Raw genomic sequence first — 16542 nt, forward strand, 5'->3', positions numbered from 1 at the left:
ATCTGGTATATTACATATGACAGGCAATCCATCACAGTGTAGGGCCCATCTCACGGGTTCTGCAGAATCGGTGACTGCCCTTTTTTCCAACGAGGATTGTATAGCCAAACTTTGTCACCGTCCTTGAAGCTCACATCACTTTCCCTGGCATCATACTTGCACTTCATCACTTGATCTGAAAACATTAGAGCTCCTCGAAGTTGATGATGTACCTCAGCCAGTTTTCCTGAAGATTCTTCGCATAGCTGGAGGTGTATGTAGGCAGCTGTTCACCAGGTGGTCTTCTCATTAACAGATCAACTGGTAATCATAGCTCGTGGCCCAGCATCAGTTTTGCGGGGCTGTAACTGGTAGGCTCGTGGGATGCAGACCGATATGCCATCAGCAATGCAGGTAATTTCTGGTCCCAATCCATATGTCCTTCTTCAATGAGTTTAGCCAGTTTTTGTCCCAGGGTTCAGTTGAATTTCTCCCATTCCACATGACTGTGGCCCTAATGGAGTCCTCATGGTCCTCATGTTCCCAGTAACTTGCAGCACTCACGGAACACAGCAGACTCAAAGTTTCTACCCTGGTCTGAATGTAGCCCTTGTGATATCCCCAACAATAGAAGAACAGGTCAACCAACACCTGAGCAACAGTTGTGGCCTCCTGATCGGGAATGGCATAGGCTTCTGGCCACTTTTTGAAGTACAGTAATCCCCCTATTATCAGGACGCCCACTTTCCGGACATCTCCACTTACCAGACATTGTGGGCCTGGACCTTCGGAACCCAAAAATGGCCAAATAAAGAAAAAAATCCCCCCAAAATCCGAATTTTTTCCCACCTGTAATTTGAAATTGCAGCATGGAGCCGAACAGCTGTTACACCACAGTCCCTCCCCCCTTCCTTCCTCCCCCCTCCCCTGTCAGGGTTGCCATTTGATAATTTTCATTACCAAATGTGGGCCAATTTGGTCATGAAAAATTCGTTTGGTAATGAATCAGAGTAATGCATTACCAAACGGATTTTTCACATGTATGGGGATACACAGGATGGAGATGGTGGATTGTTTGCTCTCTCTGATTAATCTCCTAACGTACATAGCGTGAACATAACCATCATGCTGTTAATTATACAAAGAGTGATGACATGTATTTCCACTTGTATATATAATTAGTGAAGAATAAATGCTAGCATTACGAATTTGGTAAAGTCAAATTTGGTAATGAAAATTGAGGAGTTTGGTAATGTGGCCGTTGCGATCTGGCAACTCTGTTTCCCCTTCACACACCAACACCCAAGCAGTATTTGCCTAACTTCAATCGCGAGTGGTAACATGTTGTAATGGGAGCCACACTTGCTCTTTTTTTTCTTTTGTGAACAAACAGTGAATAAACTGCAATACCTTGCCACTAGACCACACGGGAATTTACGATGTTGTGCAGTTAAGAAATTAGAATTTAGAGTGCAAAGCATTAACTGTGGAGTGCAAATGGCGGTTGGAACTGGCCTGGTGCAATTAACAATGTGCAATGTTAAACAGTTATAACTCACAGTGCAAAGAATTACTGTAAGTGCAGCACAACACTGGATTATTGTACGTGCTTCAAGAGCATTTTCACTAGTGCCAAAACCTTACAAAAGGCAGCCACAGAGGTGCTGTAAGTACCCTGGATGAGGTAGTGCCACTCCTAATTCCTCATTCTTTGGTTCCTTTTCATTTATTTCAAACTTTATGTCCATTATTGGTGTGAATAAGGTCTTAAATAGGTTTAAATATGTGCTATGCATGTCCGGTAGGAAGTTATTTAGGTGGCTTTCAAAATTAGGCTGGGTTAGGGTCCATAAGTACCAGTCCAGGAGCCAGGGACTTGTTGTAAGTACCCAGAATGTTTAATATTGTATAAACTCACCTCTAAAACCTCGTTTTGTGGTTCTTTTGCATTTATTTCAGTCTTTTATGTCCCTTATTGGTGTGATTTTAGTCTTAAATAGATGCTATGCATGTCCAGAGGGTGTTGTATAGGTGTTTTTCTGAGTTAGGGTCCATAAGTACAAGTCCAGGAGGATGGGGCCCACTATACAGACAGGACCACTTTCCGGACATGCCTTTGGCGCTATTACATCGGATAGTGGAGGGATTACTGTCTATAGCAACGCATACATACCAGTTTCCTCTTTCAGTGAGTGGCAAAGGTCCAGCAATGTCCAATGTGACTTTCCATTGGTGCACCCATTTGGTACAGCTGAAGAGGGACGAAACCACGTTTCTTGGGCCCCTTCATGGATCATCATGCAGCACAGACCCAACACCACACGTCAACATCCTGACATGCCAGATCAGTAGAACCTCTGTCGCACCTGACTTAGAGTTTTCTTCACTCCCAGGTGCCCACTAGTGATCTGGTTATGAGACCCTTCTAAGACTTCAGACCTCATTTTTTTTGGTATGATCAGTTGCCAATACTTGCTCACACTGTCACTCCAGTAATCTATTGTTCAAATGAAGAAGGTCCCACTGACTCCAGTAGGTTTTAGTCACACAGCTGAGCCCGGAAACCTCTTCCCGAGATGGCCACACTGTACTGCGTTGCAGCCACTCTAGCACTGGCTGTAAATCTGTATCCTTCATCTGCATCCTATTCAGGTCTTCTTCAGCTGACACTGGCTCTGTCACTGCAGTATGGCTGCATTTCTTGCTAAGATCTGCATTCCTACTACACTGCTTGCAAACTGGGTCACAAGGCCAATGACTCAGGCTGTTAGCTTTGCCATGTACTCATCCAGGATGGTGCTACAATTCATAATTGTGCTGGTCCAGTTTCCCGAGCTAATTTGCCAGTTGTCCTCCTGTAGCCTTCTTCTTATCCTTCTTTTTCTTCTCTGGACATTCAGAACTGAAGTGTCCCACCTCACCTATTGCCCAACACCTTTGTTACAACTGCATATTTCTTTGCACTGTTCTGTAACTGTTCTTGGTCCTTCTTCGGTCTGTAAGAAACCTCCTTCCTATGTCCTGACTTTTCACAGAACCAGCAACCTCCTCTGATCTTCTCCTCTTCCCTCCTCCACTTGTAGCAGTCCTCTTTTCTATGTTCTGGCTTCTTGCAATACCAGCAACTTCCATCAAATTTCTTCACTTCACATACCTGCCCCTTTCTTGCCTTGCATCGTGCACTACGTCCTGCCTGTAAAATGGGTGTACTGGACCTAATGTAGGACTCAGATTCTAGAGCCCTGGCTAGTGCTTCTTGCATGCTTCTTGGTTGGGCTTGCTTCACTTGCACTTTGAACTCTGCACAATCCAGAACATCGATGAACTGGTCCCTCAGAAGAATAGCCACTAGGTCAGGCGCTGTTCCAGGGTACGCCTTGTGTGCCATACTTTCCAGATCATGAGCAAGCTGCTGAAGGGACTCGCCTCGAACCCTTCCATGGGTCCAAAATCTTATTCCGTATACCTCAGTCTTGTGCATGGTCCTGTATCTGTGCTCCAACACTTCTAATTGGGACTGATATCTGTTCCTCTCCTCTACTGATATCTGGCCAAGAATCTCCATTGTGGCACCCTTGAGGCTTGTTGGAAGCTGCACTGCCCTCTGCCTATCATCTCAACCATTCAGATCCACAAGTAACTTAAACTGCACACGGTAAGCTTCCCAAGATACTTCGACATCACATTCCTGAGGTTTCTTTTTAATTGGACCCCCATTATGGTCTTGCATTTCACTGGTTTGGGGCTTAAAAGCTGAGGCCTCATAATTAAGTCCAGGACTCAAAACTACATTCTAATCATTTAACCCTGTAATGCTACTTTTAGATGTTTGGGATTCGTCAAGATTCACCATACACTGTCCATTTTTTTTTTCCTTCCTGTACACTATTCTGAGGCTCCGCAGCACAAGATTTCTACGGCTTCATTTCTCTCACAAATTATCTTTAACTGGTCGTCTAAAAGCTGTTACCACTCCATTGTTGCTTACCTCACGCTTTTGCTGCTGTAACTTACTGTATACTTCCTCCTTCATCTGTTGCTGTTTTTCCTTCACTTCCCTCATGAAAGCATCATACTGTCCCTGCATCCTCTGTTGTAACTCCTCCTGTTGCTCCTGTAAGGCCTCCTGAAGCCTTTCATATCGTTCTATCTGTTCTTCACGTTGAGCATGTAGTTGTTCTCAGAGTACTTTCTTGAGCTCTATCTGTTCCTCACTTCTGTCTGTAGCTGTTCACATTGTGCTTGTAGTTGTTCACAGAGTTCTTTCTTTCCTAATTTGTGTTTGTAGTAACTTCAAGACCGCAGCCAGAGATGCCTCCTCCTGCCTAGCATGGCTTGTTGTCTGTACACCTTCCGGCTCCATGTCGAAGATCTGACTCTCTGCAACACTTTTCCAATCCATCTCCTGACACCACTTGTTACGTCCTCGTCCGACATTGCCACAGGCTCCAACAGCAGTAGTTCAGTATAGGAAGGACATCACTCAGTGAATCGTTCTTTGTAGGGTTAGCCTTTCAATATACACAAAATAAACCCAGGCTTCGAAATAACACAGGCTTCTGGCATTCATTGTCTTTATTATCTTCTGCCTTTACAGGATGGAGCGATAATGTTTTTGTCCACCTGTGTGTGTGTGTGTGTGTGTGTGTGTGTGTGTGTGTGTGTGTGTGTGTGTGTGTGTGTGTGTGTTCCCATTATAACTTCAAGCTGTCAACACGAAACCTTCAGGGTATCAAGATATGGCCAAAATCTTGGACAAGTTCGAAAATGGGCACTCGGGGTCAATGCCATGGTCACTAAAATGGCTGCCAAAGGTCAGCTAGTTTTTATCACCTGTCATTAGCACCATTATATCTCTTGAACGGCTTGAGCTATCAGCATAAAACCTTCAGGGTATCAAGATATGGCCAAAATCTTAGGCTTAGCGAACGGCATTTTCTGGCGGGAGATTAGCATTCGGCTCCCGCATGCTTTTCTTTCATTTACCAAGTAATTACACTGTCTGCTTCACAGTTGCAGAGCTACATTAACTTCACAAGAACACAGACAAAACTGACTTAAATTCCATTATTCTCTCCCCCATCCTTTTATAACCTTCACTACTCGATTGTTCTAGGTCTCCAAGCGGCAACAGTTCCAAGTCGGAGACATCCAAAATATTTCAGAGCCTTCTTATTTTACATAGCACTCTAAACACTTCATCATACAAACTGAAATTAAATGACATAATTTAACAAACAACCATCGACATACAACATTATAGAGAAAAAAAAATAATGCATAACCTAATAAAATAGCTCTGCTTGCAACAGCAGGCTATTTGGCATCTCTGCCTGGCGACTCAAAACGCAAGAACCATCGGGAACTTTCCAGTGTCACCTACCTAGCAGTCCTGCTTCTTAAAAACAGATTTAGATTGGAATGGTTTTTCATAGTGAAAGTTTTTAATAAAGATCGCATTTCAGCCCTTCACTCCAACAGGATCATGGAAAAGTAAATATATTGTTTTGGAGTTAGCAAAAACAGAGAGAGAGAGAGAGAGAGAGAGAGAGAGAGAGAGAGAGAGAGAGAGAGAGAGAGACGTAAGTTCAGAACTATAATGCTTTCAAACGTTCACAGTAGTAGTTTATTTGTTCATGCACAGTCATACATATCGAACTTTGACCTGCGACCTTGACTTCTGACTGATTGTTCTCAAAACTGAATCCTTTCGTTCTTACCTGACCCTTAATACTTCGGTTGTGTTTAGTTTAAATCAGGTCAGAAATGTTCTAGCTGGCCTTTACTTGTAACCTTGGCACTCGCCCTTTTCCTGCAACCGAGACAGATTATTGTTCTATTGATTTTTTCCTCCTAACCTCAAGTATTCCCCAAATATTCGATAATACGCTGATTATGTTGAGTTTGCTCTGTGACCTTGGCCTTTGACTGATTGTTATCATAGGTAAACCATTTCATTCTTGAATTACCCCAATCCCTCCTCCAAGTTCGGTCTGGAATGGATGAAAACTGGCTAAGGTGATTTTGACAACATTTGACAGCCCTGTGTCCTTGACATTTGATCTAATATACTGAACATATAAAAAATTAAATACAGGTGTCCTCGAGGGCTGTTCCTCAACGCTTCTACAAAGTTTGGTTTAAACTGTATAAAAACTGTCTGATATGTATTCTTTGCACACACACACACACACACACACACACACACACACACACACACACACACACACACACACACACACACCATTAAAGTCATGACACCCTCTCTCACACCATGAACGTGGGTACAGTGAGTCCAAACCTGTCAGAGAGAAATCTGCAGCCATGAAATTCCAGAAGTTTATATCGACATCAAAGACGACATGAGTACCAGGCCTCGTCAACCTGTTCATGTCTGCCATTAAGCTGCTATACGTGGAGATGGTCACTCGCTCTGTGTCAAACAGGTCAGCAAACTCACGGTACACCCCAGATTCCACAGTCTGAAGAGAAATAAACCTCAGATCAGAACAGAAATTAGACTGTTTAGTAATGAAACCATTCGTGTCATTGTTGTCTATAATTCCAATTTATCGTACAAGATGTTACGCTTTACTACACTTAAGCTTTTTGTGTAATGATTATCTGACGAACTATTTTGCTAAGCAGAGCACTGTTTACACTGACAGAGCTAAAGTAACTCAACAAATCCAGTCAGTTGACCACTTGCAAGTTTGGGGACTACAAGGTAGTTGAAAATGTCGACACTAATAAATTTGGTAGTTTTATCACAAATCGAGATTGAAACAAAAATTTCATGTGAAAATAAGGCTGACAGTGCCCAAGAACTCTCCTGTCTCAGTTCCACCGTCCACCAAATGCTCACTTGATCCCATATATATCTCTAATTCCCACAGTCATTTTATCATCGCCACTCCGAAAACGTCTGTAGTACCATGCAGGTCACTCAGTCGGCAAACACATTTGTTGATACGTTTATTGTGCTGTGTGTATTTCCCTCCAAGTGTTTGTCTCTGAAATATGCTGCATAAAATTCAGTAGAACAACAAGCCTGCTAGATTTTACTTACTTATCCCATCCCGTGAGAAGTTAATGAAAATAGCTGCCATGCTGGACTAAGCATATAAGATAAAATGCTCAAACGCAATTTTGGGTAAATATTAGCATGCTTAAGGGAGCGCCTAAAGGAATTTTTATTTTTCTTAGTTTAATTTCGTTCTTTTCCTGTACTTACCGAACTATATATCTTTCATCTTGACGAGGCCCAGATTTTCTTACTTTTGCAGCCTCTTTCATATGGCTCAGTGACAGATTGAGACAAAACGAGTATGGTTCTGCGATATTTCCTTTGCAGTTCTTCATGACTAGCATCATATCTTAATGTTAATCAATTGTTGCAACTCAACAATTAAGGTAGGAAAAGAGGTATTTTAGGCCAAGTAAAAGTAAAATGAATATATTTGTTACTGCTGTTGCTCTTGCAGTCCCATCCTCATACGGTGTGGGATCTTCGAACGAGCTTGCTATCGCCTCCCTGTCGTGTTTTATATTTGATTTCGCAAGAAAGTTAAGGAAAAAAGTGTGCAGAATGTTTTGAAGTCTCGAATTAATCCTACAAAATAGCAAATCTTAGTTACTAGAGGCACAACTGCCGTAGGTTTTAATTGTTTCTTCAGGATGCACACGGAAAGGAACAGTCTTATCATATCTCTAACTCTTCCTAGAAAAAGAAATAAAAGTTCCGACACCATATCGGTCGTGAATATGCTCGAGTATCTAAGCCTTGGACGTAAATTAAATGTGGACTTCAAGAAACCTTCCACTTTACCTTTTTTACTCTAACTTGGGCTAAAACTGAAACCTCTCCATCTTGAATACTGACTTTTGACAATAGATTAATATTTGAATATGATGCTAGTCACAAAAAAGTGCATGAAACGGATTTAAAGGCGAAATATTGTTTTATTCTGTCACTAAGCTACTTGGAATAAACTGTAAAAGGACAGAACTATTGACCAGGATAAGATAAAGGACCACAGACTCCATACATAAGAACTGGGTTTTCGCAAGGCCTTCTTTCGTAGAGGGTTCAAACATTATGGAACCGCAAGAAAAAGCTGGAAGATCACAAATGGCATTTTGTTCATTAAGTCGGCAGATGCTTATTTTGCCTACTGAGAGGGAGGGAAGGGGGGAGGGAGACAGGGAGGGCATTGGATATGAAAACCAAGTCCTAATAAACAAATAAAATAAATACTATAAACCCTTCACAAGTCGAACTATATGGGGCTCTACCCTAGTTCGAATTACCGAATTTTCCGTCTTACCGAATTTTCACCCCCGAAAATTGCAAGGACAATACCTATTACTTGTCCTTTCAACACTGATTTAAAGAAGCATATATAAATAAATAAGTTATGACAAAAAAAACTTTCAGTGCATTTCATATACCTTTTATTGGTAGAAAATCATTCATACAGGCAGTACAGACCTGTCCGCAGCTTGTGCTGGAGATGGATCCCCCCCCCCCCAAATTGCAAAGACAATACTTATTGCCTTTTCAATACTAAAGTAATGGATCATTTACAGTGTATACATGAACAAAGACAAAAAAAAAAATCAGTGCACCTCATTTACCTTTCGTTAGGTGTAGTACAGCTTGTGTTGGAGACGGAGGTGTTGGAGGTGGTGGAGTTTACAATTTAACGTAACATTCTAAACAGTACCAGTATCTATTTCACTGAACAGTAAGAATTAAACTTAAATGTAATCACTATAATAGACTGTAGTGTAACACTTGCAGTAAAATTAATACTGAACTTTAATCATGATCACTTAACACTAACTCACACGCACACATTTTTTTTTTTCCATTTGATCAAATTACATTTTCCATAAACACACACACACACACACACACACACACACACACACACACACACACACACACACACACACACACACACACTATTCGGTATCTGTGCCAACACTACTTGAAGTGCTGGCTATCTGAAGAGCTGTAGAAGCAGAATCATTGCTGGAATCAGGAGGAGGGATAGGCCGACGCCTTGGCATAGGCTTAAAGAAGTCATGAATCTTCACCTGCTAATGCTGTGGATACTGGCGACGAATAACCAAGCCTCGCACCTTCCTTACATGCGTATAAAAAATTTGTGCTTCTGCATCATCAACATAATCCAACCAAGATATGACAAAGACCATTGCTTCACGAACCTGGGATAATTTGTATGGACTCTTGCGTCCAACATCACTGTCCTCTTCCTCATCGTCATCATCATCATCATCATCTTCTTCCCAGCCACGGACTCAGCAATTTCTTCCTCTGTTTGGTGATGATACCCAGGATCACCTGCATCCATTTCAAGCCACTGGACGACATCATCTTCATTAATATTCTTCTCACCGACTTTTTGCTTAACTTCAAGATAATCTGAGACTTCAAAGCCGGAAAAATCTGGCAAGCAGCAGACTGGCGGCCACATGTGCGCCTGGCGCCACCTTTGTCCCTCTACCTCCGGATCTCGGCCAACTTACATACGTGGTCTCGGCCTGAGTACTGCTTACCGAAGATTCCGTCTTCTAAAAGTTCGACTTATGAAGGGTTTACTATAACACTGAAGTATTACCTTACCATTCTATAAATTATACGTTGAAGAGGTCCAGTGAATAGGTCTGCGATATTAGCCTTTTTTTTTTTTTTTTTTTTTTTTTTTTTTAATGTGAGTGCATATATTTATGGTCGCTGTGTCGGTAGAGAGGTGGTTTACTGTCCCAATGGAAGCGGGTACGAATCCTGGCTGGGACAGGGAACGGTTTAAAGGATTTAAATCTCGCTAAGCAGACTTTACTGATCTACCTTAAGACTTGCCAATAAAAAAAAAAATACAATACCAATACACCAGTCCTGCAAGAGACAGCCCTACTATGTATCCAGTATCGACGATGATTGCTTAACGCCGAAGTGGTGACGTGGAAGTGTATGATACGTGGGAGGACTGCTGGGCCTCACGGAACGGGCTGTTATGCCTGTGCCCTGACTCGTGTTCATACAAAAAGTATATACATACATACATATATACATATTTTTGTGATGAGATAGAGTAGTAGGAGGAGTGGTACAGTATATGAGAGAGGGGTGTGTGAGTGGCAGAGGACAGAATAACATAGAGGTGATTCATTGGTTACCATCCCTGTCCTGGATTTCAGTGTGCTGGCATCGATGAACAGATTGATAGAGGTCCTGGTCAGTATTTGCTTTACGTTTTCCACTGTTGTTGTGGTTTTCTCTTTTACACCAGATTGTTTTTATCCCGTGAATGGTTGATTTAATGTTGAAGGTTGCTGAAAACGTTTTTTTTTTTTTTTTTTTTTTTTGGTCAGATATTAAGTTAGCCTCATCTAAACAAACCAGTGGGATTATAGCGTATTCATTTGGCACTACTACTCTTTGCACAACAGTCTCTCATCCCTCACCAAAAACACTTCGTCCCCTTTATATATGCAGGGACTTATTGGGTTAGTTTAATAGTGTATATAAAAACGCGTTTCCGACAATCAGCGGCATCAAATCATGCCACACAGGATAAAAACAAGCTGATGATGAGGAGGAAACCCGCCGAAGAGGAGGAGCCCTATAAAAAACTATTGCCTGAATTAATTTTTCTCTACATTGGCCTAAAACTGTCATTTCTCCATCTCCAGTGCCTCATTGTAACAATATATTAAAGCTGTATTATGATGCTGGTAACGAAGAAGTGCAAGGGACAGAATGTACTAGACCTGCTTCTCTCTGCTACTAAACTGTGTGATATAAGCTGAAGAAAGGAGGACTGTATGAACTAAGGTAAGGTAAAAGGAGTATTGCAGTGTCAATATCTATAGTTTAACTGTTGACTGTAAATAAAATGGTGTGGTCCTTACTGTAAAAAATGGCATTTCTGGGACGTAAGCAATGAGAAGTATTTTGATATTAGGATCGTCAATGACATCTCTGAGGGTCTGGTAGGGATGACTGATGTGTCTGACAGCCAGGAGGGACATGAGGTTACCAACGTAGCTTTGTGTTAACACCAATATCATCAGCATCCACACTCCTTGCACCACACGCTCCCACCACCACCACCACCCAGGCGGCTTAGACACATCTGTTTAAAACAAAAGCGATTAATTTAATGAGGTCTAAAGGAGGCATATTAAAAAAAAAAAAAAAAAAAAAAAAAAAAAAGGCAAGTTTCAACTGAGACATTCACGCTACCTTCTTGGAGGAGGATGCGAATACAGTTGAATATGTTGGTCTCTTGTCTGGGTGGGTGGTTAGTGTGTGGGGGAAGGCAAGAAGGAAGGAGTAGCATAGCAGTGATCACAGCCAGCAGTGCCACCCCCACAGCCACCCACACTACCGGTGACAGAGGCAGCAGGAAGCCCCACGGGTCCACCTCAGGGCGCCCACGGGCAGCGAAAATTTTATGCTGCGACATAGACACACCAGGACTGCAGTGCAAATACTTTTTCCTGTCGTCTGTGATGGCATGTGGCCCACCACTGATATCAGCCTCCTGAAATAGAGGAGAGTTATTGAAGAAAGTGCAGTTAGCTGAACCTACAGGCTCGTCAATATATAACACTCCACTTCCACTCAGCGGGGTGATATCTCGTGTGTTATGGGGATGGCCTAGTGAGCGTTTTCAGTATCTACCCTGCATAAATTATTAAATTCCTACTCCTACTTCCACAACCACACGCACACTAGTCGATTGAGTCGTTCTCGCAACATGTAAATAATGCCATGTGAGGTTCGTGAAGCGCAATTTAAGGGTCCCCTTTATTTTTATTGAAACATTGATTTCCTTTAATAAAACGCCCGGGTGTGAACAAACATAGAGGTCAAAGTATGATCATTAGTAATTACTCTGTTTATCAGGAACTGAAACAAAAAAAAACACATAGTATTATATTGTGTATAGTGTACTGTGTAAACCTTGATATTTTTGTGTGTTCTACTGACTGATATAGAAACTCTTGTTAATTTAGTAAATCTACCTTTGAACTAAAGAAAATTGAGTATTGGGTTAAAGTGATAGTGGAAACAAAGCCTCTTTCATTATGTGCAATGCCTTAAAAATGTATCCTCACTTGGAGGATAATAGCTGTGAAATCATACGTTCACCTCTGTAATAAATATACACAAGTATTAAATACAACAATGAAGCATCACAACTGTAGGAACTGCCTATGATAACAGATAGCAAAGATATGTCACATGGCAACTGGGATCTTCAGGGCTACCAACATGTGTCACAAGGCCTCAGTCGTGTTGCAGATCACATTGTTAGTTTTTTCAGTTTGTTTACCACAAATCTGTTCTGATTTTTTTTTTTTTTTTTTTTTTGCACTGTACACTTGACAACAAAAGTCCTATCGCCTCTCCTACTTCCCTCCCCATGGGCTTTAAAATTCAGTCTGGTGATTCTACAGCAACTGACACTGATTACTTTATTTGGCCATAGATCAGTGTCATCTGTGTCATTTGCTTCAAATTCAGGAGACTAATTTTCAAAGACCATAGGCAGAACAGCAGGAGAGATGACACGTCTTTAGTTGATGGTACTCTGTTGTAAGTACATCAAGGAAACATTTAGCTAAGTGTGACCTCAGTATACCCATTGTCCACACATAGTTGTTGGGAGAGTTACACGGACTCTCTTAGGTACATGTCAGTCTTTGAACAACCTGCCAGACACACCGATCAAACAAGAAAGAACACTAAGAGAATGCAGTACACACGGCCAACAGCTGGTCTATGGGCCGCTAATATTACTTCACCCTGTGATCTTAACCTCCGACAAATTACTCTCAGAATCAAATAACTTCATGCTTGCCAAAGCCTTAACCCTTCCAATAACTTTGGTTCAAATCAGAGCAAGATTGTTTGAGCTGATATTGCCCAGTGACCTCATCCCTTCCACAAAGTTTTGCGCACATCAGATGAAAACTGTAAGTTGAATTTGCCATGTGATCCTGACCTTAAAACTAGTGATCTAAAAAAAAAAAAAAAAGTCTCGGGCGATTGTGAACCCATCTACAAATTTTGATTCAAAACAGATCAAAATTGCTTTGGTTATTTTGTTCACACACACACACACACACACACACACACACACACACACACACACACGAATCGAACTTTGACTCTGCATGCGGGACTAACCCTTGACTAATTATAATCGTTACTGAAACCCTTCGTTCTTGCCTTATCATTAACCATTCCACCAAATTTGGTTAAATCATATCAATAACGTCTGAGCTGACCTTGTCCTGTCACCTTAGCATTTGACCTTTTCCAGTGACCTTGAACTTTATCAAAATCTAATCCTTTTATATTTGTCTTATTGTCAATCCCATTACAATATGTGATTGAAATCAGAAGAAAACTGTTTAATTTGGCCTTGTCCTGTGACCTCGGCTTTTGACTCATTGTTCTAAAAAAGCAATGGGTTGACTCTTGTCTAACCATCAACCCTTCCAGTAAATCTGATTAAATTCATGTCAGATGAGTCTGAGTTATTTTACTAACAAACTCACACACGGGCCAGACTTTGACCTTGCCGACGACCTTGAGCTTTGACATCTGAGGGCTGATCGAGGAAAACGAACTTAAATCTCAACCAGGGAAGGGTTAACTTTACTAAAAGGGTCCCCACGAAACTTAACAATACTGGATTCCTGGCTGTAGCTGAGACCAGGCAACTCAGGTGTCACTTGGGCATGGAAGACTTTGTTTTTTTTAACTCAGGACTATCTCTGATAATTGCAATGCAGTTAGCCCTTTTATTTCTACTTATTTTAATTAATCTATATTTTATTGTTTGATTTTATTCCCTCCTCACTGTTGTGTTCTGACTTGGTGTCGACAACATATGACCCTGGCAGTTACCCCGCCACTTATATAAGGTTATATAAGCAATCAATCATTCAGTCAAGTAAAGTTAGAAGTTCTCATTCAAGATTCGATAATGAAGTAAAGGTCAAAGTACAGTAGTGTTATCTGTCATAACAACAACTTTGTCCTGGTGCCGTGAAGCCCCCTTAAGATGCGTGACCATCCAGTTTAATCACGGGTGAACAATAAAAATACTGTAAGAAGAACAGTGAGAATTTCTTAGGGGTTGAAGAGAAATATTTACAAATGATAACATATTCTAATGAAGGTGCACTGGCCTATTTATAATATAAATAAAATAGTAAGAAGGGAAAGCATCGAAAAGAGAAAATTTTTGCCAGTTGACCCAGGTATGAGGACTTGCTCTACTGGAAGGGAAACCAGGCTGTGACCATTACCTTGCATACCGTTCTGTAAAACTGTAGAAAAGTGTGAAAAACTCATTGAAAAGTAAGTATTGGGACTGTAGTTAGTAACGTGTTTAGGATAATTATGACTGGAGGAGTATGTCAGGATGTCGCTTACCATAACAGTTGTTACGAGCAAGCGAGCAATGTTTATTCTCAGCTTTGTAAATATCACTGGTCGACAAAATTTAAAAAGTGTTATGGTTCTAGTATATTCTGAGATGATTCTAAGCAACATGAACCTGTAAATTTCGAATATGATATCCAGTTTTTGCCAGCACGACCAGTTTTCGAAAACCAATATACCATAGGAAAATCTGCCCTTACGTGGGAAAATCCGACCCGACTCCTATTACAGAGATAGATATACTTTATGAAGGCGCACTTCAGCTAGATCTTGTGGTGGCTGTATCATTTTCAGTTAAGTACCTGAATCGCAAAATATTTAGTAACTGTAAATGAATCAGTCACAGCCAGAGTCGGGTAAAATTTTCCCATGATCAAACAGATCTTTTTTTTCGGGGGGGGGGGGGGGGTGATGCCAATTCATGCATAGGTATTCATATATTTGCTATTATTCCATTTCAGATTTTCTTTACAGCAACAAAGTGCCTTGATCTGTGTTGGTATGCAATTGAATGCCATAACTGTATGAGTGCATCAGACACTTCCTGCTATATCTGTTGGCTCTTTACACCTGAAAGCCTGAAGAAATCAATTACAAAGAATGTTAAACCCGCTTACAAACACTGCTTCAAATGTCCTCTTCATGATCAAGACAAGAAGTGGGCACCGTATATAGCATGCCCCTGTGTAAACCACATGAATGAATGGGTGCCATCAGGTATGTCTTTTGCCGCACCAATGGTTTGGCATGAACCAAGGATCGCTGTACTGGCTGTTACTTTTGTCTCACTAACACCAAAGGGTATTTAGTGAAAACCAGGTCCAAGATCAAGTATCCTAACGTACCTTCTTTTCTTAGGCCAATTCTCCCTGACCCTGAGCTTCCATTTCCAAACCCTCCATTAAGTACACAAGTGAATCAGAGCACAGGGAGGAGCATAGTTGCATGGGTGCCGACTTTCAAGAAGATTTAGAGAGCAAGAAGCCGCACTTTCTCAGTCAGATGGAGCTGCATGACCTTTTAAGAGACCTTAACCTGCACAAAGAGAAACTGAACTCTTTAGATCTTGACTCAAGCAATGAAGCCTGCTACAAGATGGAGTTTATACCACCACCTTCCATCATAGAGATGGAGAGCTCTTAATGTACTTCAAGATTGATGCTTTGACACTGTTATGATGTCATATCGGTACTTCTAAGTACCATCCATATCAAACAGGAGAATGGCAGTTGTTCATAGACTGTTGGAAGAATTCACTGAAGGCAGTCCTTCTCCATAATGGAAATGAACTTCCTTTTGTTCCAATTCCTCCCCGTGGGCACCTTGTTGTGGTGGGAGGGGCTTGCATGCCCCTGTCATCCCCCAAGCCTGACCGCGGATGTAACGACACCTGGCAGGGTCTCCCATTCGGGTAGGGTTGTGGGTGAGGGGACTGACTAGGCGCTACCCGAAATGTAGGTTACCCTCATGGATCATTGGTGCCGTCCTCCAGAGGAGTCACCTTAGTGCTGTCCTAAGCTGGTTGGTTAGGTGTCTGGGCTGGGGGGGGCACTGGTGGGAACGAACTTTCGCATCACAGGGTGTCCTCTGGGTCATCCTCGAGGGACGAGGTACCCCGCTCCCATCAGACCACGCTCAGTCCCCTCACTCCCTGGTGGGCAGTATCTGTTGGCTCCTGGTGCCATTTTACCTGTCACAAATGTACATATGGATACATTAAACACTCCTTTAACCACTCATGTGGTCAGTGACCAGCCACACGAGTCGCCATCACCTGGTCACTCTCTGACCAGTGACCCTTTACCCTCCTGGTCATCTGCCAAAACTGCGAATCCAGATGTCCCTTCCATTGAGCTGTTACCTGGCATCTTTGTGAAACACTCTTATACAAAATACATAGTACTCAAAATGGCTGGTGGTGCTTCCTTCTGGAAACTGAACTGTTTTCAGATTCACAGTGGTTTAATTACTGCATGTGGATTTACCCCTAAGGTCTCCTTGCAGGGCAATGGTTCTCTGTTGCTAGAGGCCAGGAATGAAGAGGAGAGTTCACACGTCCAGTCCCTTTC

At 41.8% G+C, this 16542-nt stretch overlaps 1 protein-coding gene across 1 annotated transcript in view; it reads right to left on the minus strand.

Annotated features, from left to right (window-relative positions):
* Window positions 1-16341, minus strand: part of LOC145398774 (glutamate receptor ionotropic, kainate 5-like) — a 34059-nt gene extending 17718 nt beyond the window's left edge. The window contains exons 1-4 of the mRNA XM_080271584.1: window positions 16264-16341; window positions 11255-11555; window positions 10921-11144; window positions 6281-6461 (exon numbers count right to left, since the gene is read on the minus strand). Of these exons, the coding sequence (XP_080127710.1) occupies window positions 6281-6461; window positions 10921-11144; window positions 11255-11555; window positions 16264-16341 (784 nt within the window). The remainder of the gene's footprint in view (window positions 1-6280; window positions 6462-10920; window positions 11145-11254; window positions 11556-16263) is intronic.
* Window positions 16342-16542: the final 201 nt, after the last annotated feature.

Source organism: Coenobita brevimanus, chromosome 46, assembly GCF_032717465.1.
Source record: "Coenobita brevimanus isolate Jiangsu-jjx chromosome 46, ASM3271746v2, whole genome shotgun sequence".
NCBI classification, from domain to species: Eukaryota; Metazoa; Arthropoda; class Malacostraca; order Decapoda; family Coenobitidae; genus Coenobita; species Coenobita brevimanus.